This window comes from Haemaphysalis longicornis, unplaced genomic scaffold (assembly GCF_048455015.1).
Source record: "Haemaphysalis longicornis isolate Haplotype H1 unplaced genomic scaffold, Haemaphysalis longicornis Haplotype H1 scaffold_14, whole genome shotgun sequence".
Lineage (NCBI taxonomy): Eukaryota > Metazoa > Arthropoda > Arachnida > Ixodida > Ixodidae > Haemaphysalis > Haemaphysalis longicornis.
In genome coordinates, this window is record NW_027526245.1 from 2,479,412 (window position 1) to 2,506,961 (window position 27,550).

The window sequence follows — 27,550 nt, forward strand, 5'->3', positions numbered from 1 at the left end:
TGTTAAAAACACAATGAAAGTAAGGCACTCGGTGTTCGTTCACCTGCCTTTTCTCGCTTCGTTTCTCTGCACGGTAGAATTTACGACAGTCCATATCTCAACCAGTGTTTTTGCAGGGCACTTTCTAAATAAGGAACGTAATTTTGTCGGCTTTCTCGGTGATAATGTAGTCACTGGACTTTGGCGGAGCGAGCTGGTTGAGTTTGTAAAAAAATGTTTCTACGGGTAGTTCTTATCGCTATCAGCATTACATCTCGGAGTTTATCTTGCAATGTGGACAAGCGCACAGGTAATGTCTGTTGTACTTCACCCGCGGGCGTAGCTAGTGCCTTTAGATATGGTATAACAGTATCGCCACTGGGATATGCAAGTCAGCTGTGGCGGCCATTTTGGTGTTTATCTGTGTTGCGAGATTGCCGCTTCTACGCCCTCACCGCTAACTTCTGCCCGGTCGTTTGTTAACAACACTGCCGAAGATGCAGCATAACGGCATCTTCGGACGCACTTCTGCTGCTGAAATGCTGCTACGCGCGTTATCTTTGATTCGCTGTCGAAATGTCGTCAGTCGCGCGCAGCCGCAGAGCAGAGAAGACAGGCTTAGTCAACCTCAGTTTGCCGACAGAAAATGCACAAGCAACAAAATGGCGTCGCCCTTGAACCGTCGCAGTATGACCAAATATCACGTGATCCGAACTGGCCAAGGATCATGACGGCGGCACGGAACAATAGGAGAAAAGAGTGCCGATACTCTGTAACCTTATCTAGTGACACTATGCGTAGCCACATACAAAGCATACAAGAGTGACCGTAACACCTTGTTTGCAGCCGTAGGTACTCCGTCAGCAAAGATTATTAAAGCACTTTTGGAGTATTACAGTCGGGATAAAAGAGTGCAGTTGAACTTGAGGCGTTTAGCGGTACTCCATCATCAAAACCGAATAGTTACCGTTACAATCACGAATTTAGCTTTGTTCACCAATGGATATCCTTTCATCATCATCATCATCATCAGCCTATCTACGCCCACTGCAGGGCAAAGCCCATTATTCTCCAATTACCTCGGCCCTGTGCCAACTGTGACCAATTTATCCCCGCAAACTTCTTGAACTCATCTGCCCATCTAACTTTCTGCCGCCCCCTGCAACGCTTGCCTTCTCTAGGAATCCACTCTGTTGCCCTTAATGACCAGCGGTTATCTTGCCTTCGCATTACATGCCCTGCCCACGTCCATTTCTTTTTCTTAATCTCTACTGTTTTGTCCTTAACACGTGTTTGTTCCCTGACCCACTCCGCTCTCTTCTTGTCCCTTAAAGTTACACCTATTATTTTCCGCTCTATTGCAAGCTGAGTCGTTCTCAATTTAAGTTGAACCCTCTTAGTGAGCCTCCAGGTTTCTGCACCGTAGGTAAGTACCGGTAAGATGCAGCTGCCATGCACTTTCTTCTTCAGCGAAAATGGTAGGCTGCTATTCATTAGGGTAGGATATCCTTTAGAACTCCCCAAATGCTACCTTGCATGACATTACCGTTGGGTGCGGGAATATCATGTGCACACACGATGGTGACATAGCTTCGAATCTTCCTTCCGTAGTCATGCGGTAAAGGTCTTGCGTTAACGTTTAGGCGGCCACCGTTATGCGGCATCAGCATTCATTCGGAGTGCCCGAGAGCACCAACTGTATAACGCCCTGTAACAAAAAATAGTTATTATGTGGCGAATAAAATGTTGTACCAGTAACAAACATTTGGGAACCGGTAAAAATATAAAATGTGAACTAAAATATTCTAGAATCCTAAAAAGAGTATTTGTATTTTGCGCTGCCCTAAAAAACAAAGACAAAAATAAGGGTTTCCCACCAAAAGCCGAAACACATAAAAGATGGTGTAAAACCAACAACTCTGCAAGGTCTATCATTTTTAGAAAAACAATATTTTTGCGAGCGAATACACGGTGCAGCAGAAAGGAAATCGGTCGAAGTATTTCGCGCCAAAAAACGGAATGAAAGCAAAGAAATGCAAGTACATTGTAGCAATAAACAAGTTTCGATAACAATAGCCAGGATTTGGCCTTCAAAGCACGCAGTGAGACTTACGTGCCACTGGGATGTTTTAGCACCACAGCACTGATCTCCATGCATGTTGGCAAGAGTGATCAAAGGGTTGGGCGTTGTTCCTTTTCACGGCACATCCTTTCTCTAGAGATTGCCGGGAATCGGCAGCTGTGGAAACACATGCGCCCAACACAAAAAACTTTGATTTTTAACGTAAAAGGTAAACAATAGTGCGTGCGGCGTGATTCGTGAACGTGGCGGCACGGGTGTAGAACAGCTGGACACTAACTCTGACTTTAGGGGAGCTTTGGCGTGCGATGTAACCAGTATTATAGTTCAGGTTTTTCATGAACAAAATCGAAGAATCAAAAGCAAATAATCAAACGCAAACAACATGGCGCAGTTAAGAAGCCTGTTCAATTAAATCTTGTCCAAAGACGGAGAAAGCAAAACGACAAAAAGGTGCAAAAACCATGCAGAATTTGGAAGTCATTGAAAGTATGACCTGGATTTTGTCACAAGCAGGTCGTTATACACCCACGAGCCTCTCATAATCACATTAAATCCACCCCACAATTTTTAACCACGTGACCTTCCTGTACGGTTGACCTATCGCCTTTAAATTGTGCTCTACGGCCTGTGTTGTCCTCCCGCTCCAGAACACATAGTGTACACGAACGGCCCTTTAGCATACGTAAGCGACCTGAGAATGTTTTCTATGTATTCTTTCAGAGGTACTCTTTCTTGGTACTCTTTCTAGGTATTCCAGGTATTCTTTCAGAGGAAGTGGTTTATGTCCTCAAACAAATTAGCGATCCCATGCATAGTAATGAACAAAACGGAAAGGCCCATTGTCACATACCTTGGTTCAAATAAACTTGCATGTGGCGTTCTTGTCAGTTTAATTGGGCTTGGGCTTAGCGTTAATGGTGATTTTTCCCAAAGGTGAGTGTAATAATAATACTAATACTTTATTTGTAGTCATGGTGGGTGGAACCAGGCGGACAGGGCCGCAAAAGGAGGAATTGCCCATACCAGTCAGGCTTGCGTACCCAACCTAGGACCCAAATTACAGGTCAAAGTGGATGAGAGAAAGGGGAATTGGAAAAACAAAGAAGTGAGGGGGAAAAAAGTGGGCGGAAAAAGTAGGAGGTCGAAAAGAGGGCGGAATAGCATGACAAAAAATAAATACAGAATGCAGATCAGAGTAAGGGAATACGTGGGGTGATGACCAGGTCCAGTGGCTACTTCAGGCGCTGTGCAGACTTTGAGACAAGTCTGATGTTGTCATTTTCGGGTGGGAATATTCCGGTGAGGTCTGCTGGAAGCTATCGCCGCAGCGCAACAGCACGGGGGAGTCATGAAGAACCATGTCTCTCCATTCGGGTCAGAAGGGGTTCGAGGCGCTTTGTGCTGCGGTTGAGGCGTGGCGCACCCATTAGGGTATGGTGTCCGGGATCAAAGAGACGGCATAGAAGCCAGATGGTGGCAGCCTGGATTCGAGACATAAGGGGCTGCCAGGATGAAAATTGCAGCAGGGCGGCCGTCTGCATTTGTATGTAGGACAGGCGCTGGCTTTTCGGCCTGCTCAAGAGTAGAAGGTATAGGCTGCACGTCGTTGCACGCTGGCAAGGCGAGATTGAAGGGCAGCATAGTGGGACAACCAGATGGCAGAGCAGTACACCATGACAGGCAGGACTAGGGCAGTGTACAGCTGCCGAAACGCCATGAGGGGCAGGCCGACAGTGCTGCGCGTGGTAAAGCCAAGCATGCGGCGGGATCTGGCCACAGTGCGGTGGACGTGAGGAGCAGCGAAGGATAGGCGCGAGTCAAGTTCAACACAGAGAATCATTGTTGATATTACTAGCCTACGTTCGCGGCCTCCAAGAGTGAGCACTGGGACTTCACGAGGGCCACACAGCCCGGTGAGTGTCATTGTGCAGGATTTGACGGTCTTTAAAGTGAGTTGGTGTTCTTCAGTCCAGCGGTGACACAAGTACAGTTCAGCCTGAAGGGAGGTGTAGTGAGCAGGTCGGTGGATGGGCTGGAGCAGCGTAATGTCATCAGCGTAAAGAAATGGTATGCAGTTAAGTTCGTGAGTGACGCTGTCAATGTAGATTGTGAACAGTGTTGACCCAAGTACACTTCTCTGCGGTACACCCGCGAGGACTGCCGTGCTGGAAGAGGTCGCGCCCTGGTAGATGACACGCTGGGTGCGGTTACTTATGCATGACGAGATTCATTAGAGTAAGCCACCTGAGTTCCCCTTCATTTCAATGCAACTCAGCAGGGCTGCGTGTGATAGGCAGTCAAAATCTCGAGACAGATCCAGCTGTACGAGCTCACATGGGATACGCTCATCAAGATGGGCACTTACTCTGTGCACCAGGGCGCCAAGCGCAGTCTCAAAACTGCGGTTGCGGCGAAAGCCATGCTGGGCCGGGGACAAGAGTTCATGCCCCTCTAGGAGCGTCTGAGTTTTCGCATTTAAAACACGCTCGAAGGTACGACAGACAATGGAGATGTTGTCGATGGGCCGGTACGAAGATAGGACGTCAGCACGGGCACTGTGACCCTTGTGCACAGGTGAGACCTTGGCTTTCCTCCATGCATCTGGAGTTACACCGGAGTCCAGGATTTTTTGGAACAGTGAGCACAGGAAGTGGACCATGAATGGAGCTGCAGATATGAATATCAATAGGTGTATACCGTCGGGACCAGGACTTGGAAAGGTTTAATTTGTGAAACTGCGTCTAAGACGTCTTATGGGGTTATTTGTGGGGTAGGCATTTCTTGTGAGACGAGTCCCGCAGGTTGGTCAGGGTAGCTGGCAGTAAACGAAGGTGTTAGGTCACGTGTCCGCACTGAGGAAAAATGCTGGCTGAATGCTTCAGCCATGAGGGATGGTGAGGTCGTGGTGCCACCACTGATGACAAAGGATGGACACCGAGACTGCCTCCGCTGGGAGTTAATGTACGCCCAGAATAGGTTCGGTTGCTTGGCCGCTTTACTACCAATATCTTCAGCAAAGCGTTGATGGGCAATACGAACTTGCTTCTTTGCTCTCCGCTGCAGTTGTTTGGCTGCCAGTAAGTCATTGTGGGAGTGGCTTTTCTTGGCATGACGAAACATCTTGTCCATGCGGTTGCAGAGGGCTATTATGTCACCAGTAATCCACGGAACGTGGTTTTTGCGATGGCGGCCTTTAGTTTGGACAGTGTCGGATGTTAGGGAGGCCATCAGAGAAGTGTAAAGGTCATACATGTCGTTGGTGTTGGCTTCAGACAGTACAATGTCCCAGGGTTTAAGGGCAACAAGTCGATGAAAATGGTCGGAGTTCAGGTGTCTATAGGAATAGACAAGCCGAGTGTGGGGGCCACAGATTGGGAGGGATGTGAATGTGGTTCAATGCAGGCCACAGTGGTCTGTTGAGCCTAGGCCAGCTGTCGTAGTGCACTCCTGGACGAGTGTAGGGCCCAAAGTGAAGCACGGGTCGAGGTAGGACTTACTGCCGGCATGTGAAGTATAGGTTGGTTCAGTGCACAGTTGTGTGAACGCTGTGCATTCCATACTTTCGAGGAAGGAGTCAGAGGTGGGGTCCTGCGGGATAGGGTTTAGTGGATCACTCCAGTCTATATGTGCATTAAAATCGCCAAGAATGTATATGTTGCGGGACGTGCTGCTTAGAGAAACTGCGCTCAACTGAATGACGGAAGAGGCTGTAGGAATCGGCGCGCAAAGCAGGCGGGCAGTACGCACAAATCACGAGATAATTGCGCCGCTTGATTGTTAGTTCAATGAATAGGGATTCTAAATCCTCTGATTCAAATTTCTGGCGCCAGCGGCATGGCAGCGAGGTCGGTACCGCTACCAAAACACCGCCCCCTCGGGAGGTCCTTGGATCCTTTCCTTGCAGAAAATGGTAAACTGGTCAAGTGGGGCAAGCTATCCATTGTGATTAAACCCGTCCCACCACGTCTCAAATAGTGCGAATATCGTATGTGGCATGGCAGCCATGGTGGCCTGAAGCTCCCGTATTTTGTTCCTTACGGAGCGGGCATTTTCTAACCAGATCATAGGGCGCTTAGGGGCCGGCTGATGCGGGAGAGGTGGGTTGGAGGAAGGAGGACTTGCTTGAGAAGCAAATGATAGCAGCTGATCTTCGGTCAAGAGTGAATCATTGAAAGCCGGAAGTTGCTACGGCGCACAAAACCACGGTGAAGACGATGCGGATAGGCGGGGATACGCTGCGAGACAAACTCCCTCACACGATCGGTGCAGCCACCGATTGCACCCATCACACTGGAGCGCAGCAACATGGTCATACACAGCTCGATCACAGTAGGGGCATATAGGTCACGTGGGCCGCCCAGGGTGGTGGGGTCCGGGGTTAGACGAAACGTCGCCAGCGAGGAGGAGATATACGACGATGTAGTGGCGGCGAGCGCTCCAGGCGAGCTCCGCTGAAGGAATGTTCCGGTGGTACGTATGAGCTGAAGGAGGAACTACGACGGGCCACAGAGTAGGCCTACCGGCAGGGCAGCGATAAGTCACAGGAGAGGCATCTCTTTCGAACGACGTCCGCCGGATATTCGTAGGTGCGTGCCACAAGGGTTCACGGGTGGTGAGGTGCGCAGAGCACCCAGAGGGCAAGTTCAAAAACACAAAGAAAAGTAAAAGGGACGGGAGCCGCAAAAAATCACATGCGGCCACCATTGGCTTGGCTTGGCTTGAGCGAGTAGAGCGAGTATGAGCGAGTGGAGCGAGTAGAGCGAGTATGCCGAGAAATACGGACGTAACATGAAAAGATGTATATATCAATCTCCCGGGCAAAGACACTGCCAGCTCCAAGCGCAGAAAATGTTACAGAGGCATTTTAAATACAAATCATACCCGTATAAATATCAGGTTTCCCAGGCGGCCCCTTGCAAGTCGCTCCCCGCCCACCTCCTCTGGTGCCAAAAAGGCGAGACAAAACCCACAACAGCAAAAAGATTTCCGCTCGTGCTGTCCCATGAGCAAAAAGAAAAAATGCCTTGGATATACAAGCCCATTTTAAGTGTTGTAGTGGCGACAGCACGATTAGAATGCCTGAGTCTCCTTCTGTTGCTCCTTCCCTGTAATTGGGGAGTTGACGACAAAGATGAACTTACCGGCTTCTTTGCTGCCTCGTTCATCGACGTTCTTCCGCTCTTTCTATATATTCGGTGTACTGGACTGGAATCTGCCCTATTGCAACTGGCGAGCTGAGCCTCGCGGTGTGGAACACTTTATGCATGTAGAACACCTTGTGGAGGAAGGCTTCTGAAGGCGCCTTCTTTGTGACGGAATCTAGATGCCGGATTTCGTGTTACAGAGCTGTTTAGAGAATGTGCCTCAAAACATTAAGGAAATGACACTCACTATCGTAACAGGCGGTGCACGAGGTACGCGAACGTTTTAAAATTTAATTGCATAGACTAATACTTCATTGAACCGCTCATGGGAGGAGGAGAAACAAACGACAAAAAGCGAGGGGCAAGACGAATAGACGATAGGATGGTAGGTCGCCAGGAAGGCGGAACTGTGGCCTTTCAATTACATTTGTTGCCAAGCAAGCAGATATACGCCAAAACTTTTATTGATTGATTGTGACATTTGAAGCGCCGACGCTACACAGGCGAGGGGGCGCGTCGTAGTAGAGGGATCCGGAATAATTTTCATTACCTGGGCATATTTAACGTCCGCCAGAATCTTGAACAGACGGGAGTTTTTGCTTTCCTCCTCCATCAGAACAGCGGCAGCCGCGGCCGGGAGTCGAATCCGCGTCCTTGGGCTCAACAGTACAACGCCGTAGCCACTAAGCCACTGCGGCGGCTGCCAAATTATTCATCACCGTAAAACAAAAAAATGGGGATGGAGGGCGATGTCGCAAAACGGTTTTCTGTAGTGCAGAAAATGGCTAAGAAATTGCAGGGTACACAAATTGCAGGGTACACAAATGTGATTAAAACAGAGTTCGAGGTAAGACATAACAATATGCTGCGAAAGGAAGTACCATGAAAAAGAGATTCCATGCAAGAATACGGGTTCAATCACCACACAGTTCTTTACACTGGGTACATTAAAATTAATCTTTTTTGTTGTTTTGGATCACCGTCTTCACCGATGGTTTTCTTAGGTCGCAAAACGTGCACGTGTGCACCAGCATTGGGGCCCACTCAGGTAGCACAGCTACTATTACAGCCGCCCAACAGAAATTCATTAGTGCTATAAAGGAAGCAGAAAACCTTCTTGTAACAACTTTGGCACTTTCCATTTTCTCTCTATTTTAGCGATACTCTATGCAACAAGTCTTGGACGAGCCATGCAGTACGTTGTTCGGGAGTGCGTTCCCATGCTAGATGCCGTAAAACCAGCTCCTCCGTCGGACCTCGCTTACAAGGTGAGACGCAGTCATAACATCAGATTTTCTCACTCGAGACGCGCCATCTGCTTCGCACAAAACTGCCGCTATAGCTTGGGAGAAGCCTCAAAGAATGCTGCCTATCTACGAGTAAATAAGCAAGTAGGTCGCAAAACGAGATTACTTTGTTTTTCAACGTAGCAAAATTCCCCCCAAGCGCTAGTACCACGGTGCCATGTGACTGTATATAGTAGCTGTACTATACAGGGTGATCAAAATAAGGGCAACAGGTTTTTTAAAATAAGGCGCCTACATTTACATGAAGGTCACCTCTGCAGAGAGGTCATCCGCCCAGGGCGACACAGAATTAGGGGGTTATGATTGATATCAGTGGACTAATTTGTTAAATATAATTAATTGACTTTTAAGGGGCTCTAGTAAGCAGGCATGTTTGAATTAAAAAGTTACACGAAATAGTGTTTCTACACAGTTGCATTTGACGGAATTCTTTTAGCGCATCTATGCTCCGAAATATCGAACTGAGAAATTTAATTCCCGTTCACATAATACGCATGCTAGACAGTAAATACCGGCGGAAAGCCCGTCAATTTTGTTCTGTTTCGATTCCTGTTCTGAGTATTTCAGATTGCGATAACATCAGCCAAGACTGAAAGGGGGCCAGTTATCACATAAGGCTATGACTCCAACCCGTTGTCAAACTAAACACCGTACACACTAGGCACGTCACAAAAGATAGAAGCTTTGCGCCGTTCGTTACGGTCTTGCATGCGTAATGATGCCATGACTTCGTAGCTCGACTTCGCAGTCGAGCTGCGAAGTCGAGCTCGCAGCTCGACATCTTCGCAGATCGACAACTTCGCAGCTCGAGCTTCGCAACTTCGCAGCTTCGCAGCTCGACAACTTCGCAGCACAACTTCACATCTTCGCAGCTCGAAAACTTCGCAGCTCGACATCTCAGAGCACGGATGCGCTAGACGATTTCGGCAAAATAAAACTGCGTGGGAACACGTGGGTGTCTAAGTTTTCCATACAAACAGTTCTGCTTACTGCAGCCATTGAAGTTTTTATTCATTTTCAGATAAATATTTCACCGACATCAATAGTTACTTCCTCATTTTGTGTCCCCCTGGACGCATAACCTCTCTGTAGAGGTATTCACGCGCATATAAGCACGTAAGTTAAACAAAACCTACCTACTTAACATTGATCAACCTGTATATGAATTAAACGAGCATGGGCTGCTTGAGGTTTCGATTGTTCGAGGTCGAAAGCACTGTTTAACAGCGCGTTTATCAGAACCAGTTATTTGTGCGGTATCACGTGCAAAATATTATCCTCACAATGCTTTTATCGGTACTATCTGTGACGATCTCAGGGGATCAGGAGATGTTAGACGCATTTGCATGAGATTCTACGTTGTTCATACGCACCATTGACGTACAGCCGATATAATTGCAAGTGGGGCGGCAGTATCTCACTTTTTGCGGTGGAAAAATGTTTTTGTGCAATTGAAATGAATGGGGGATAGGTTTGATTTTATGACACCCGAGCAGACTCATCTTCCTATCTTTTTGTTTCGAGCAACATTGAAGGAATATAATCACTGCAACTTCATCTGTCTGCATTATGTTGTGGAAAGAATAAAAGCTTCAGTTTACAAAGAAAATATTTAGCACGCGAAGTGGAAGAGGCGTTCACAAGCTTAACAGTAACTGTGTGCCTTAGCATCTCAGAATTACTGTTCCATGACCAGCGGAAAAAAAATTGTACTCTGAAGCAACGTCAATGGGCGAACGCGCTTTCTTTAGAACAATGTGAAAGAACTGCCTCGTTCATATTTGGACCGCCAGGGGGAGTTCACAGCCCGATATCTTCACAGCCATTCACAGCCATTCATATTCACAGTTCACAGCCATCGCCACCGCAGCGGTGGCTCAGAGGTACAGCACTCGCTTCGTATGCGGGAACTGGGTTCGAATCCTGGTGCCGCCGGACACCCACCGGTTTCTTTAATGGGTACAGGCGTCCATGGTCAAGTGCGGACCTTTGAAAGGGGAATTCACGTCTGGAGAGCTGCCTTTACCCTATCGAGGGGCCCCTGACCTTTGTCCATCAGGCAGAGCCCCCGGCCATCATGCCGCGTTGCGCCATTGCCGGGGGTGAATGAGTCTCGCGGCATGTCCGGCCACAGGCGATTGCTAGTTGAGCGTCCATCGTGGCTGTGGAAGGCACCATGTGAATTCGTGTTCCTTGGTGGCGGAGGGCACCTACCGGTAAAATAGGTACAAGCGACTCCCCGGCCTGGCGCTCGGCCCTCGTGTGGGACTACAACGCTTGGGAAGTTCACCCGGCTTTCACGGGTAATCGCCCCTATGGGAAGGGGCTGCTGCAAAAACGCAGGAACGTTTGACCGACGGCGATGGTCGAGTGGTAAAACACTCGTATCGCAAGTGGGAGGTACCAGCTTCGAATCCTGGGCCGCCGGATACCCACCGGTTTTTTTAAAGGGACAAGCGCCCCCCTACCGTAGCTTGTCTCGACGGTGGAAAAAACGCATGGAGCTTGGCCACAAGCAGCCATGGTAGGTTCCTCGAACCCCTTCGGGCAGGGTCTGGGACCTCTGGGCACCCACCAGTTCAAAGGGTACAAGCGCCCTCTGTCTCGGCGGGGTATGAAGGCTGGGACACGCACTACCACTGCGGCAGACGTGGTAGGTTCCTCAGGAGCCGCTGGTCACCCACCAGAATAAAAATGGGGACAGGCGCCCCCCGTACGGGGGATCCAGTGTACTGGAAACCGATCCACCACGTCGGTTTGTACCATGGGGTACGAGAATGTGCGAGGTACTTCGGTACCGCTGGGCACCAACCAGTGAAAAATTGGTACAGGCACCCCCTGCACAGGGGATCTTGTGCTTGGGAAGTTACCCGACTTTGTCGGGAAATGCCTCGGTGGAAGTGGTCGTAACTTTTAACCGCAGTGGTGGCTGAGAGGTACAGCACTCGCCTCGTATGCGGAAGGTACTGGGTTCGAATCCTGGTGCCGCCGGGCACCCACCGGTTTCTTTAATGGGTACAGGCGTCCCTGGTCGAGTGCGGACCCTTGAAAGGGGAATCCACGTCTGGAAAGCTGCCTTTACCCTATCGAGGGGCCCCTGACCCTCGTCCATATGGCGGGGCCCCTGGCCATCATGCCGTGTTGCGCCATTGCCGGGGGTGAAAGAGTCTGGCGGCATGTCCTGCCACAGACGGTTGCGAGTTGAGCGTCCATCGTGGGTGGAAGGCACCATGTGAATTCGTGTCCTTGGTGGCGCCGGGCACCTACCGGTAAAATAGGTACAAGCAACTCCCCGGCCTGGCGCTCGGCCCTTGTGTGGGACTACAACGCTTGGGAAGTTCACCCGGCTTGCACAGGAAATCGCCCCTATGGAAAGGGGCGGCTGCAAAAACGCAGGAACTTTTTTTTTGCTCTTCGGGGCACGGGCAGGGTGCCTAAGAACCCGGGCATACACGGGTAGCTACATGCAGCAGGATGAAACATGTGCGTGCTGCGGCAGTGACCGGGAAACTATAGACCATATTGTCAGGAACTGTACAGAGATACGACCACCACGGGGTGAGGGGGAAACGACGCTGGTGGAGGCTTTGGGGTTTGGGGCGAGGGTGAACCTCAACTTCAAGGCCATAGAGGTGACGAAGAGGCGACTGGAGTGGTGGTGGAGGAAAAGTAGGGACGGGATGAGTACGCAGGGGGGTAATCATACGGATGACAGTTTAGAACAGCGAGGGAACTGTGGATATATTTTCTTTTATGTTACGCTTCTATTTGATACTTCTGGTATTCCGATTGCCAAGACGAAGGCTCGAACTTCCACTTGTTTGTTACTGTATGTTCGAGGGACATGCAGTCACAAAGATTACCAAAGTAGTCAAGTACGACCATTCGGGCCTCGTGCTTTTGTACATCCCGGAGTCGGTGTATACTGTGGTCTCATGATATTGAAACTTTCCGCGAATGAACTCGGTCCTGCCATATCGCCTCTTCATGTACAGCATTGGATCTATATTTTTGGTATATGAGAGTTTTCATGCAGGGTCACTGGATCGGTGCCATTTCTATCATGGCGTGCGGTGGGGGTGCCGGTCTGCTGTTCGGTGACCCCTCCGGATTTTCTTTTTCCATCTGCTTACTTGGTGCTAGGAGAGTGTTTTTTCGGTTTCTTGAAATGCGTTAGGAGACTAAAGTTGATGATATATTCATCGTCATTATAACCAACATCCTATGTAGGACGGCTGGAGGGCAAAGGACTTTTCCTTTGACCATCATCCAATCTTGTCCTGCGCCTCCGGATTGTATTCCTTGCTCCGAATATTGTTATTTTATCGATGAAACAAGAGTACGACTTTCCTGTTATTCTAGACCCGTCTATGCATGTCCAGTCTGTTACGCTGGTTGTCCACCCTTCGTTAATTCGTCTCACGGTCCATATTCCGAGGTTGAAGAATGCCTGATATGAAGTCCTGATGATGGTGTTCCTTGCACGTTTTTGGTGCGGGTAAATTTGTAGTACCGTAGGCGCTGCAATATTCGGGTCGTGATCAGTGGTTGCATGACCCTTATCATTTATGTTTCTCTTTTTCTTGCTCTGCTCTCGGTTGGGGGCTTCGTTTGTGGGCAATTGATTAAAGATTTCCTCTCTTTGGCGATTGTGAGTTTCGCACTACCGCTTGTCTCTAGGGCAACGCCGAGCCTTCGTACGCGACTGTTTTCTGGGAGGACATCCGTACCTATTTTTAGGGTGATTTATATCTTGGCCGCGCGGTACCATCTGTCGTTTTCCAAACAGAGCTTGCAGCGCACACGGAACCGAGAAATATTGAAAAGTAGTCTGAAAAGTTGTGTCATTAGACGCTGTACAGTGGGCTTTATTTTAGTTTTTTTCTGCTCCAAATCTATGGCTTCATGGATTTCTGAGAGACCGGCTCTAATCTTTTACCCTCGGTTTTAGTTAGGTTACGCAAAGTCGGTGCCGGCATAAGTCTCGCTGGAAAATACACCGATGTGGCTCATTGGGAAGGCGTTAAAGCTACTAATCCCAAAGACCGAGGTTTAATTCCCGGCCGCGGCGGCTGTTTTCCTGGTTGAAGCACAAAACATAAACGCCAGTGTGTCGGGATTGTGGGGCGCGTTAAATATCATGAAGTGGTCTTAATTCTTCCGGAGATATCCGCTACGGTGTTCCTGGTAGCCCACGTGTAGCGTCGGGGCATGAATTACCGGAACTATATATTTTTTGGTCTTGTAGTAAAAACACCCTTTAGTGTCATGGCATGGTGTCAGGCACGGCTGGTGACGGTGTCTGCCGGACATGCTACCACCGACTGGGCTTGCAACGAACTTCACTGCGCAGGTGTGGTACCTGCTTAAAACGCGTCTTTTCTGTCGTTTCAGACATTGTATCATTGTCCTCCTTCCCGAAACTGTCTTACCGTTGCGTCACATTACACATTCAGCGCAGCCCTCGAATCTTGCTTCCTCAGTCGTAGCTTCCGCGTTGTAACGGTGGCGCATTTCAATGAACGCCTATGAGCACGGCTGATCCCGGATGGCTAGCGGCCAGAGGAAAATCGAGACATGCGCCTAATAACGCTATCGCGTAAAAACGCACCTCAATTCGTCTATCACTGTCACTGAGTCAGCTGGTATTAGGGTGGTACTATTTTGGCCTAACATTACTTTGCTCGGATATAATTGTTGTAAACATGCGGCCTGCTCTGCAAGCACTTGTGGGACCATCTCACTACGGTAGCCAAATTAGGTGTTAAGTGCATACAACTTAATTTGAATATGAGTCAAGCACAAAATCTCGCTTCAATTGCTGTTAGATTGTTGCGGCATCAATGAAAACGTCATTTATTTGGAACAGCGAACGACGGGCATGCTCTGCTCCTGTCAGCTCAAGCGGCGTAAACTATCTTTTTCTTAACTACTTTGCATGTTGTGGTCAGCCACACTTGGAATCTCCCTTTAACGGACCACGCCGTCTGGCAGGACATACTAGCCGCCATGGCTAAGAAATAAGCGTTTTTTTATGAGCCATCTGCACTTCTGTTTACCTGGATGCAACAAAATGTGTCCCGGTATTTCAAGCAGCTTTGAAGGTTATCTTGTATCTAACCGAGAAAGTATGGTTTGTCTGCCGTGTTCCAAGAAATGAGCACTACTAACACCTTAGCGATGCGTCATTATTGTGTCATGTACAGTGGACCCCAGTGTCCCCGATGGTTTTCCACTGTTCAACATAAACCCTAAACAAAATCTAATACTGTGTTTACCTTCGGCCGCATGAAGCATTCATTCAAGCAAGCCTGCTCTGCTGGCAGAATCTTTCATTATGATGAGGGGTTTGGATAGATCAAGCCAGTTTTAAATTTTGATGTTTTTAGTAGGATCTTTCGTATAACAAGAAAACCCTTAGAGGCATATTGTCACACTGGTTCCGGAGCACCTTCCTCATCCCCTTTTTTTCGGTTCTAAAAGACTGGATTTTTATTGTTTTGTGTTTTGTGCAAATAAATCACCTTTTGCGGAAGTACAGGGCGTGAAACAGGGTAACGGTGAGGGCAAAAAAGCAGAAAGTCGCTGCAAAATTGAACAGTCGAACACTGACTCATCATCGAACCAGAACTCATCATTTACAAATGATGAGATCGGGTTTGGCAATATTTTGGCAATCATAAAACCCTGTTCTCACTGTTACAAGTGCTAAGATGCCATTTTGGAGGCATTGCGAATTCCCTTGCAATAATTGTCTACAGAGTGGCACATCGTTTGTACATAATGCGAACTTGTGTGTAAGTAGTGAAACGTAAAATCATAGACACCAGCATAGAAAAGCAGTAGAAAGCAGTAGACAGCAGAAAATTCATAGGTTCCTTGTCGTGCAGGTTATGAACATTTATTTATATAGTTATTTATTAGTAATACCCTCAAGGCCAACGGCATTATAGAGGGAACTGGCTACATTCACGAGTATAACCACAAAGATGCTGCAAACGGAATCAATTATACATCTTCACACACTATCAGGCAAAACAATTGAAAAACCATTGCCCAGCCAATGTTTTTATCACATATCGGAAGTAAACAAGGAGGTTTAGTTGGGTTGGATTGTGAAGGAATATTTAAAAATGTCTCAACACATTATCAGTCTACTGCCAAAGCTGAATTTCCCAATTATAGACAGATATCAGGGCCACTGCTCATGTTCTGCTTCTTATTTTTATTTCGGACGCAAGATGTGGCTCTACAAAAAAAACAGAACAAACATTTCTCCGGATTTATTCTTTTTGCTGTGCATAGAGCAGAACGGAGAGGAATGTAAGAATTTGTTGAAGTGTAAAAAGTTGTTTCTCAAATTTGAGGCGTCACAACTCACATTTTTCGTTTTTTTTCAGTTTGTTTCCAGCCTTTGTGACATTGGCCATGAATGCGCTGTAGAACTCCAGTCGACGGATGTGCAGGTAAAAATTCCCAAAAATATGGTACACCTCGTATCCAAAAGCACACATACAGGTATAAAACCTCGATATAAAACCAATGCAAATCCCCCAACTGCTTGAAAGCGCACTTCAGCGGCGCTAACCGGCTGTAACGTATTCTCTTGCGTTTTTTAAGCAACGACAATACGGTAGTAATTAAAGATGTAGGGAAACAAAATAAACTGGTGGTGATACATGTACCTTAGAGTGTGATAATAAGTGTTTATTGTTGGTTTATTTACTTGATTTTTTTTATATTTTCCCGCCTAAAGCTGAAAAGCATTCTGCTGTTAAAAAACAAAGCTACGTTATAACAATGAGTCTAAATAAAAGGGCTAATTGGCGGAGTTCTTCCCAGAAAATGTTTTTTTTTTTTTGCGCTGTCATGCGTCCGGGCACCTCGCATTACTTCTTCACTCATTTAATGTTATAAATGCTAGCGTCGCCTCTTGAAAGCTGAATGCCCATCTAATCCTGTTCGCACATTTGTATGAGCCTACAGGGAATATTCAAGAAAGTCTAGCTTTACCCGAGATAACACGGGTCACCATTTGATCCTTGTTATGGAGGCCTCCCCACGTCACGAAGAAGTAAAGTCGATATTTGAAAACAGACTATACAAACCTATATAAACTAGAAATGAAACTTCCACCTTTTTAGGAATGTACAAAATTGCAAAATATTTCTATTCATGACATGTGTGGTTTTCTCTTCTGCATCTAAAACTTAGAACTAAAATATACATAGGTGTTTGATTCAAATGTCTTTTTACGGTGGTTAAGCTTACCTCCTACAAAGGAAGCACATGATCAAGTGTAAACACAAAAAATTAATGTGGATGTAACAAACTATGTCTCGTCACTTGCTTACCTAATCGCGATAACTATGTTATTAACCACCAGACGGGCCATTTTGATAAGCCGGCACATAAACTGCAAAATTAAATGTCTTCATTCGTTTGTGAACGCATTGTAAACTGCTTTAAATTCAAGAACATGATACCTGAAAAATAGTTTGTTTAAAACAACGTCTTTATTGCACAACAGAACCACTCTTTTTCTTGTAACAGTATGATGCTTCCCGTCTTAGATGCACTAGTTATTCAAAGGGAAGTTTACATGTGGCAATGGTCGTTTGGATACCAAATGCGTTTTTCAGAAGAAGTAACGCCGGTAGTAAAAAAAGGTGGACACTCCAGCTTCGTAAAAGCGCAGTGTTATGGTATCGTATGTGGTGTACCCGACTCGGGAAATTTACGGAACTACATTGATTTTCCGCAGCAAAGACAGCAATATGGTAGAAAATGGCAGGGCAAGGCTTATAATAGTCCCTAGGCCAGAAATACGCTTGTAAATATCAACCACTCACATGCATATATTGTTTTTTGAGCAAGGACGTTTACTGTTTTCTGCATGCACCCACTATGTATTGTATTAGGACTTGTCCTTTAAAAGAGTTACAAAGTCTGCGAATAATAAAGTGCGCTCCAGCTGTGTGAAAGTAACAACGTTTAAGTGGAATGATTCGTTACCTTTTATATTTATTTATTCTTTCATGACGTTATACAAATCGAATCCGTCACTTCTAAGGCATTTAAGCACGGCATTTAAACAAATACGGTGATAAGGCATTTAAACAAATACGGTGATAACACAGTTGTGGTTGCAAATTTCCAAAGTAAATAGTCAAATCCGTTTATACCGAACTGCAATATGCACCGTGATTAGTTCGATATATGCAATGGTTCGATATATCCGAACCCGCCTATAACGAGCTGATTGTTACGAGTTCGCAATCCGCGGGAGCCCCCCCTTCCCAACTCCGCCATCCGCGTATGCAGAAACGAACACAGTACACCAGCCATTACCATACCAAAATAATTCATTATTGCAAGTAATAAAGCTAATTTCCGCCTTTACTTCCCACGTTGCAAAAAAAAAATACCGGGGATGTTTTTTTTTAACTTTTGTTTTGGTGGCTTCAACTAGCATAACATTCTCTACACGGAGCATTGTTTGCACCAGTTTGAGTCCGCGTCTTCAAAAATAAAGAAGCATTCGCGAAGCACATCGACTGCCGAAAGCGCTTCATTATAAGCATCGGACGGATTTCACTCGCGATATCATCGGGAACGTTGGCGAGCTCTTCCCACAGTTCACCGATGGTACTGTCTTGGTCCGGACTCGCTGACTGGGCGGTTTCCGTCGCGAGTCCCGCGCGTCGAAAGCAGTTACGGAAAGTATTGGGCGTCACGTCGCTCCGTGCGAGGCGCAATGTCTCAGTCGTTGCTCTTGCTCCGTTGTCGCGGCCAATCCACATATCAATCGCCGCTCCGAGATCATGCATTTCGGCGGCCTTTCTAGACGCCCAGAGTTCGATATATAGGATGTGAACTTTGTTTTAAGTAATATGTTTCCCATGTATTTCCGTAGCTGAATTATTTTTGTTCGATATATAGCATAATTCGCTCTATCCGGGTTTCTTATAGCCGGGTTTGACTGTACACCACAACAATACAAAATTGCCAAGAACAAATACTCGCCTGCTGTTTCTTCGAACCGATTGGGCTGGGACCGTGTTTTACCATTATAGCGTGCAATCATTGGGTGCTCACACCAAGCACGTTGATATAATTGCTTGTGGAAAAATTTTAAACTCAATTTTCCTTCTGGCTACCTGAACGAGAAAGAGTACCACCGTTATTCCACATAGGAATACACGATGCATAGGTTTTAGAGCTACAAGAAAAAAACATGGCGCCAAAAAAATTGCGTTGAAGAGACATCGGCTACCCCCTCAGGAAATGCGCGATTTATGCTAAGGCTAAAAAAAATAATATGGATTGAACAAACGTAATCGTAACAGCCATATAAGTTGCAACAGGTGAAAGGAAAAACATGAGCAGTGAGTGTAGAAAGGTGAGGTATCTATAGCTACATGCCAGGGGCGGCTCAAGGATGTCCTCTTTGAAAGACATTTACCGCCAAGCAAGCGGATGTGAGCATACTTTTCTAACTCATTGATGGCTGAGTCACAATTGAAAGCTATGTAACTTCTAACGCCAGAATAGCAATGTACTCGAAAAAATGAAAGTCTTTTGGTTCATCCCTTTGGACTAGGCGTACTATTTACGCGTTACGTGTTTTCGCTTCGTGGGGGATGCTTGTTGGAGGATAACATTCTTCCTGCTAAAAATTTCTTAGGGCGAAATTCTGAAGAGCAAAATCTCGCACCTAGCATTTTTGAAAATTGGTGTTAGTAACACTTGTAAGCAGAATCAACACATATATAGATATTACCGGCTGACGTTTTAAGAAGTCTTAAAAACGTACTGTACCCTAAATCTTAATCTCCAAATTAGGAGTTATTTGGGGGAAAACATTGCCTATCAGCATTTAAAATTCTTATAGGCTACGTATATCAACAAAATCAATGCCGCCTTGTAAACGACCTCTGAATGGGTGAGTAATTCTTTAAAAAATAACATCACTTTTCGTCAGCTAAGCTGCATAGGCAATTTGTTCCGTCGCCGAGCGTTACGAGAAAACTGAGCCGGAGCTCACGGCTCTTAAGGAGCGCACGACGTCGTCCAGGCTTCTATTGCTGTTTAGTGGTCTTGGGCACTCTTAAAAGCTTGCAGAAATAAAATATCTAGACAACGTACCAAGCGCACGTGAGCTTGCGCCTCGTGAGGAGCGCCTGGCGCCGGGCAGCCTGCACCTTCCAGAACACTCTCTTCCCAGCATTCTTGGCGTGAGCTCTAACGTGCTGTTCTCCTCTCCAGTTCACGAGCGTTTGCGATTGAAGTGGGAAACACCGACCCCGAGTTCGCACTACAGACGCTTAGTCCGCAATGCCGGTTGGCGGGTTCTAGCGCGTGCTTACGCGGTCCACTTTGGGAGAGATGTGAACGCCTGCAGACCGAACTATCCGGGCCTGCCAGTAATCGGGGACTTTTAGCGGCAAGTTCAAAGTTCATGTGAGGTGCAATATCCGGGTCTACGACGAAGGAAAAGGAACGGCTAGCTCTGCTGTTTCTCCAGTCTTGCATCGGTAGTGAAGCTGCGCTTTTTCATTATCTGAACGGTTTATTTCAATATTAATTCAGCCAAGTTCTGCTAATAAATCTTAACAAGTATGTATTTCTTAAATTTCAATCCTGTTCAGGGTCTGGTTATTGATATCATTTTTTGAGCCTTTTCAGTTTGTCAAGGATATAATTTTGCAAAATTCTTGTCACCGCCTAACTGTCGTCTTAAGGCAAATCCTAAAAATAGTTGTTACGTACTTATGTGAGCAATATTTGCAGCGTAACCCATTGCAACATAATACAGTCTGACGTGTTTAAAAGTCTCAAAACGCGCGCAATTTGCTTTGGAATGAAGCTTCGCCACATTGAAGTTCGTAGAAGTAAAACTGTAATAGGGTCATGTAGACAAAGCACAAGCTTGTGTTAGTCGAAAAATTGGGCCTTTTATAGTCCCCCCCCCCCTAGAGCATGTCCGTCAGCAGATATTCACTGAGATATCAACCAATGCAAGTTAAACTTTGCGTTCCCCGCCAAATAGTTTGTTTCGTGGTATCTTCGATGATCACTTAGCCGGGTCAGGTCTTCAAGCAGAGGTTAGTACGCTTTTTATTCTGCAGGGGAATGGGAACGTCTTGTTTACCGTCTGCCCTCCTAGATGGCGCCACTATACTGCGTAAGACCGCTGTCCGCTCTCGCTTTGTTTCTGGCCTTATGCCCCCCTGGCTTGTTTTTCTTTCGATTGGAAGTAATCGTTTCAAGATACACGGGGTATGCTCGACAATCAGGGTCACGTCAGACAATGTCGCTTACGCCGATTGGCCAAGGTCACGTGAGACAACCGCAGAGCGCCGGACGTCCATGCAGTTATATCAAGCATTGTGCGCACAGCACCAATTGCAGTAAGTACTGGTGCTTCTGTGTTTACGTCCACTTTCGTAATTTCTATTGTTTACTCCACTATTCTTAGTGCTATAAAATTAATATCGATTACATTTTAAGCAGAAAAAGAGCTCTTTGTGCAAGGTTATCGGCATTGTTTAACTTGCGTTTGCTTTTGTTGTCCTCGGTCAATCACACAGCCGCCCACAATTCGTCATAGGTTTTTGTGCGGGAAACAAGCTAGGGGTCCGCTTGGCCACCCTCTTTTTCCTTAATTATATAACCTACTCGAATGAAGTTTGCGCTTAAGTGGTGTCAGTGTTATTCCGAGTCGGCAGTCTTTCGAATCAACCAAACTTCCCCTTCGTCTACATGGCCCCTTTAAAACTACTTTGAGAACAGTGGTACAGGCTACATAGATTAGTAAAAAGCTCTTCCATACCTCATAAGGTGACTGCAATAATCACGAATATGCAAAAACACAATAATCCCTTTTTCTTTTGTTAGGTGTGGTATTTTCGGAAATATAGCTGTTGTGAGCACCTACGCCATGACAGGAAGGTTTTACCGAAAAACATCTGTCTCAGTCCGCAAGCCTTAGCCGGACGTTCATCCCTGTCTAAGGGTAAATTTAGCCAGCCGGCCAGCGAGAAAGCCCGCCAGCCAACCAACCGGTCGGTAGCCGGCATCGGTCTCCCGCATTGGCCCCTAAGACTGGATGAACCTGGTTAATGGCGTACTATCCAATTTGACCCAAGAACATCCGACGGCAAGAACTCCCACAGTTCCTCACTACCTTCGGGTTAGTAGGGACTCTGGGAAAGCTTTCCCGCAGCCGTTTCTTAAGGAAGAGACGGGCATGATGGCCCGGACTAGGGCTGTATGAACAATAAAGTAGTTTATCTGTCACTCTCTACACATATATTCGGCAAATCGCCGTAAATGCGTAATTACAGGGGTAGTGGCTGCACAGCAACGAGCTACTATATGTTGCGTTTTGGTTTCCTCTTACATTCTATATCAGCGGGGATGATCATTTCCTACGTGTTACACACAGTGCTCACATGCTAACGGATGTTAAGGTATTTGCAGTACAATACAGACCAACAGTAGTGTATACACCTAATTTCTCCTTTTTTGGTATTCTTTACGTATGAAAAACATTCTACAACAAATATTTTGGTGCATTTTCTGTGTTGTCTCGCCTACACACGAAATGTTTGTTGACAAATTTCTTTTACTATAGTTATTTGTGCGAGGAACCTGCTTGAATACATCACCAGAAAAAAATATCAGCTAAAGTCTCACAAGAGAGCGTCTAAATTTTATGGATCTTGCTTATTCATGAAAATGAAGCAGTCCAGCCTTAGCACCTTCAGGTATTCACGCAAGAAATGCAAGTAAAATTGGCTGCATAGAATGTTGTTACCTCTTTAAAGTGCATCAAGAATATGTTTTGTTTCAGATTTTACTTCCCTGCGGGCGAGCAAGGATGTGGGAAATCTGGGTACGTAAAGTACTACATTGTAGTCCCCTCCGTAGATTTAGTTAGGATACCTGCATGCAAAAGCTCTTCACTGATCAAATTTCTATTTCGACGCTCGTCGCGAGGACGACCCCACCACCATCGTACAGGGTATTCATAAACTGCTTCTGAAAAGAAAGTTGACTTGTTGGGTTAGTTAATTCGGTTGTTGTGCAAATACAGGTTGGTTAAGAAGCTTCGCCAAATTTTTGCTTTATTGTTTTGATTCGGCGAAACCGAAGTTTATTTTCCAGCACCTTCACACTGTTCTACCTCTACTAAACTTCATTACTCACGGTCACATGGGTTTTATTCTTTGCTGCTTTGTATAATATATTTTACATTTGTCTTTACGGTAGTCATCATATATTGTTGGCATAGGTCCAGATGCATTTTTACAGCACTCTTCTCACAACGCTTTAACAAAGATAATGCATGCTGTTCGGAACAAATTTACAAATTTTGTGTGCTACTCCTGTTTTAGGTTGTCCTTATTGAAATAGGTATGCACTCTTCAAACACAATTCTAACTTTCTAAAAATGCTAGTCTTGGCTGACTCCTTCGCCTGCGCAGCTGGGGTCGATTGTTAAAAAATGTGGGGTCAATCCGCTACGCTCTCTAGCATGATGTATTTATGTAAGTTACGCGTTTTACTCAGCGAAAACAACTGATTATTTTTCTGTGTAATTACAAGCTATAGCTTAAACTTTAAATAATGAACCTGGAGCGGATTACCAAGCGCCTACAAGTAATAATAAATCCTCCCACAGAATCAAAACAAAGAACAATGATTATCTGATGGCTTCTTGACCGTCCTTTATTCTCTTCTCTTCAAGCCAAAATTTACAACTTCATGCGGGGAGTAGAAGAATTCTACGCAATGCATCCCTAACTCTACTTATGGTGGTATAAGATAAACCTAGCCCCACATTTCTCTACTGTTATCATGGAGGAAGAAAAGTTAGGAGACGGCATGACGTCACGCAGCTAGCCTTCGCAAGCCCCCCTCCGTTGAAGCCGCTCCCTCCGCCGTTACCCTTTCTCAAGCCGCCGGAGTCAGCCCAGAACGTGACCTCCATGGCCGGCTGGGCCGGCGGCGGCGGCGGTCTCCAACTCCACCGCATCTCTCGTGTATGGTTGGCAGTAGCTTTTCCCTGTCCTTCATGTATGGTCATTACGAAGAACGAGCTCAAGAATATTACCAGTAGTTCCTTGTATGCGCGTTGCATCGGATGCTACCAGACAAAGCTTGAAATGAAGCTTAATATTAAGTAGTGCTTTCGATGATGGAGACGCGGGATGCATAGTAGCCCAGTTGAAATCAGCGAGGTTGATTATTACCCATAATATTCACACGAGATCTACGTGCATCCTCAATTTGGCCATTTTTAACTATACATGCAGCACAGGGCAAAGGTCAGTCTTATTTTCTGTTAAGTCAAACAAAAAAACACACGGTCGGGACGTGCACACTGGATTGAATTTTTGTACCTGTAAACTCTCTTCGAAAGAATCGCGCGCTTGAAAGAGGAGCCTGACCTTCGCGATTGCATGACTGTTTCCTAACCTTGTTTTATCCCTATTTGTGCCGGATTGCTCTCGGTTTTATGTATCGCACGAACAATGCTAGGATTCGCAAACACCAACGCGAATGTGCTCTAATTGGGGCGCTAAATTATTCCACAGCATACCAAAGAATAAATACTCCCGTTAGGTCAACTAGTTCGCCACACCGCCTGTATTAAAGGTTCACAGTTTTTTAAGTTCTATTTTACCACAAAACTGCTGGTTTGACCACAGACGTCTGTAGCTATAGCGGCTGCTAGAGCAGAAACACAAGCCGAAAACGTTGTTACGATTTTCTAAAAGCTTTTGCATGAACGATTTGTTTAGTTTGAGCAGATTTACTAGCAAGATGATGTTTTCTAGATGGAATAGGAGTTTCCAAGTAGGATAATATTTTATTTCAACTTTTGTGTGATACCCCCTTCTTATTTTGAACAGGGAGACCACCCAATGTATTCTTTAGAGATGAAGCAATACATCGAGGAAATAATGGTAAGTGGCGACGCAGCGATTAAATCTTCATTTTATGTGAACACATTTGTGTTCGATTTTAAGCTAGCGAAATTCTGAAGCAGTTGACGTCGTAACAACATATTATTGTACTTTTGCGCTAAACAAACGGCACCTTTATTTAATCTCACCTACCGGTTACTATGAAGTACCGCCTCATCACCAGCGAGTTCGGTGCACATATGAGTGTCTGCTGTAGCTGGAAATCCTTAGCGAGGCAGGTGGTCTGCTTTTAATAAAAATGCGCAGGGAATCGCAATACGGCCGTACATATTTTTATCTCGTATGCGTCTTCTACTACAGTGGAACCGAGATAATACGATTTCAAGGGACCACGACAAAGCGTCGTATTAGCGGAGTGTCATACGACCGGGGTCGGGTAAATGCCGGCATAGTAGACGTTCTCACTCAAAAAATTCGCTAAGAACTTATTTAAACTACAGCGCGTTCTCGCGTGATTGGCAAACCTCTAGCTAAAATCCTAAGTTTCAAAAAAAGAAACTCCTATGTTCTGCCCCCTTTCCCTCCACAGCGTTCGAGCTAGTCCGCCAGCCGAGCGCCGTGCGTACCGTCTGGCGCTATTTATAGGTTTTATTCACTGGAAAGTTTAGCTGTCAATTTCTTCGCATGGCCACCCCAGAAGGGGCCACGGACATGGCGCGGCTTGGGCCACTGCGCCAGCACGAGGACTAAAAAAAGCACCGGCGTGTGTCGTCTGCTCCGTTTCAACACGCTTCTCAACGGTGATGTTAACAAGCAAGTTATTAATCGCACTCACACTGGAGTCGAGGCATTACTTTGTGTGCTGTGAGTTACTTTGCGTTCGGTGGGATAGAGTTTCGAACGCCCAACACAAATCATGTCCATAGCACGGACAAGTGTCGCCATCCTGCGGAGCCGGACGTAAGCCAGTAACGGTGCACTAGCAGGTAGCCTGCATGTGTACCTGCAGTGAATACAACCTATAGCCCGCCAGCCCCTAATCTTGCGCACGCGAGATGCCGAGGTGGTCCAGCAAGTTGACAGGAGAAAAAGCGACGTGAGACTGTGATACGATGGAGGTGTGAGACTGCAAGGCAAAGAAAAACGAACTATAGGACAACGCGGAGATTCCGTACTGGGTGGAGACACTCTTTGAAAGATCCCGAGCCGTCGCTATTGGATCGAAGTGCTCAACGCATGGCTTTTTTCGTTTCCCACAAGACTCAGGAACGAGAAGTAGACAACATGCTTCAACTTGGAGAATAAACCATGTTGCTGCAAAAATTACTACTCGTTCTTGCTACAGTGAATGGCTGCGGCGGCCACCGAGTGACCCAAAATGGCGATGCCAACGTATACGTGTCTCTACCCTTGCGGCGGAAGGGCGTGAATTGGGGCACCATAGCAAAGAAAGTTAGTGAACACCCGGCTTTGAAAGACACTGATAAGCTGAGAGCAGAGTTATAGGGAGAGAGAGCGCCGTGAAACGAAGAAACCTGGATAAAGCGGGCGGAGAAAGCGGGTGTTCAGTTATCACCGTGGGGTTGTGTCGTATGTGTTTTCGCTTTCGTCGGCAGCTCGACGGGAGCTTGAAATTCCCGTTCCGCCTGTACCCCGAACTCCGACTTCTCGCGGTTGGCGCGATGGCGTACTGCTTCCGCGTGGGGCCCTCGAGGGTCAACTCCCACTCACGAGTACCCGCCTGATTGCTTGCTTCTGTTCAGCAAGTGATGCGGATCGCACGCGGATCTTTGCACGTCAAGCAGCTCAAACGAGGGTTAAGCAAAACGAAAGGTCGGGACGAGGCAGCGAAGCGGCAGAAAATATTGAAAAAACTGCCGGTTTATCCACGCTTGGGTCCGTCGTATGAAGCGGACCACGAGCACCCGACCGTTTTATAATCGGGGTTTTAATGCATTGTTTCTATGTGGACTTTGCCAGGGATTCCGGTGATCAGTCGTAAGAAGCGGCTTGTCGTAAGTCCGGGGGACGTATCATCAGGGTTCCTCATGTACTATACAAAGTGCTGCCCTTTTGAAACGTTCCGTACATACGACTTTATGGGAAATCAATATTTTTGCTTTTGCTGACACACTGCCGGAACGAAAAAAGAAAGACGTGTCCGCAACACATGATAATAAAGTATGGTGTTGCGTAAAAAAATTTGACACCGGTTTTTACACCGACCGCCAGTAACGCTTTCATAGTCGGTATGAATTCCGTATACCAGGAGCATACGGAAAATACGCGGTGCTTTATTTCATGCTTTAATTAAGACTGAAATATAAAAACTGTGTCAGACGTTTGTGTAATGACGAACGATTTGAATATTTGGATTTTGAAAATCGTATCTGAAATTATTACGCCTGGGTGCGTAACACTTTGTATGACCTGCTATTCCCATAACATAGTATATACGGAACGTTTCACTAGGCTGGGAGCTTTAAAATAGAGTTACACATCGCTGCGATGGTGGAATGCAATCGGTGTGCCTATCGATCTGAGAGAAATTCTGTTCAAGAAAATTAACCCACTTTTCTGACCTAATAAACTACCTGCATTTTAAAAAAGAATAATATTCTACTCTTTTGTTGCAAGGAAGCTGAATTCCGGTTTGAAACACTTATTACGCAGCTCTCAATATTCAGAACAAAATAAATAACCTGTCCGCTTAGAGACAATGGTTTGTTTTAAAATTACCAAGAGTTTTGGTTTGGTAGATTGCACAACTCACATAAACCTCTCCTAAACATACACCGTATTTGCCCTTGCAGATATGTGCAGTAAGCGCTGCACCAGACGCGAACGTTGGTTGGCTTATGTTCGACTTGGCCCTGCGAATCGCTGGAAAAACATTGGAAGCAAGGAATGCATTGGATATTGTACGGGAATTTTTCTGGTATATTTTCAAAATAAATAAAATGTATTGACTGAAAGGAGGGATTTCAAAAGCACCGGTTATCTCCCGCGAAATAAAAACGTGCAATACCTTCATGCTATATCCTCTTTAAAGGATCAATGAAGCGAAAAGGCAAGTTTGGTTAATTCAAAAGATTGCCT

General features: G+C 46.2%; 1 protein-coding gene across 1 annotated transcript; it reads left to right on the forward strand.

The window, feature by feature from the left end:
- The first annotated feature begins 168 nt into the window (after positions 1-168).
- On the forward strand, positions 169-27,420 carry LOC144165344 (uncharacterized). The gene is made up of 6 exons (XM_077695450.1): positions 169-289; positions 8,365-8,474; positions 15,914-15,979; positions 22,372-22,413; positions 24,437-24,490; positions 27,265-27,420. Exons 1-6 carry the CDS (start codon positions 214-216, stop codon positions 27,418-27,420), a joined length of 504 nt encoding a protein of 167 aa, XP_077551576.1. The 5' UTR covers positions 169-213.
- The last annotated feature ends 130 nt before the right edge of the window (positions 27,421-27,550 follow it).

What these genes read in the sequence shown, in the direction of transcription:
- LOC144165344 (XM_077695450.1), top strand. Translation starts at nt 214, where the DNA reads ATGTTTCTACGGGTAGTTCTTATCGCTATCAGCATTACATCTCGGAGT. An exon ending in CGTCGGACCTCGCTTACAAG is followed by an intron (nt 8,475 to 15,913) that starts GTGAGACGCAGT and finishes GTTTTTTTTCAG; the next exon opens with TTTGTTTCCAGCCTTTGTGA. An exon ending in TCCAGTCGACGGATGTGCAG is followed by an intron (nt 15,980 to 22,371) that starts GTAAAAATTCCC and finishes GTTTTGTTTCAG; the next exon opens with ATTTTACTTCCCTGCGGGCG.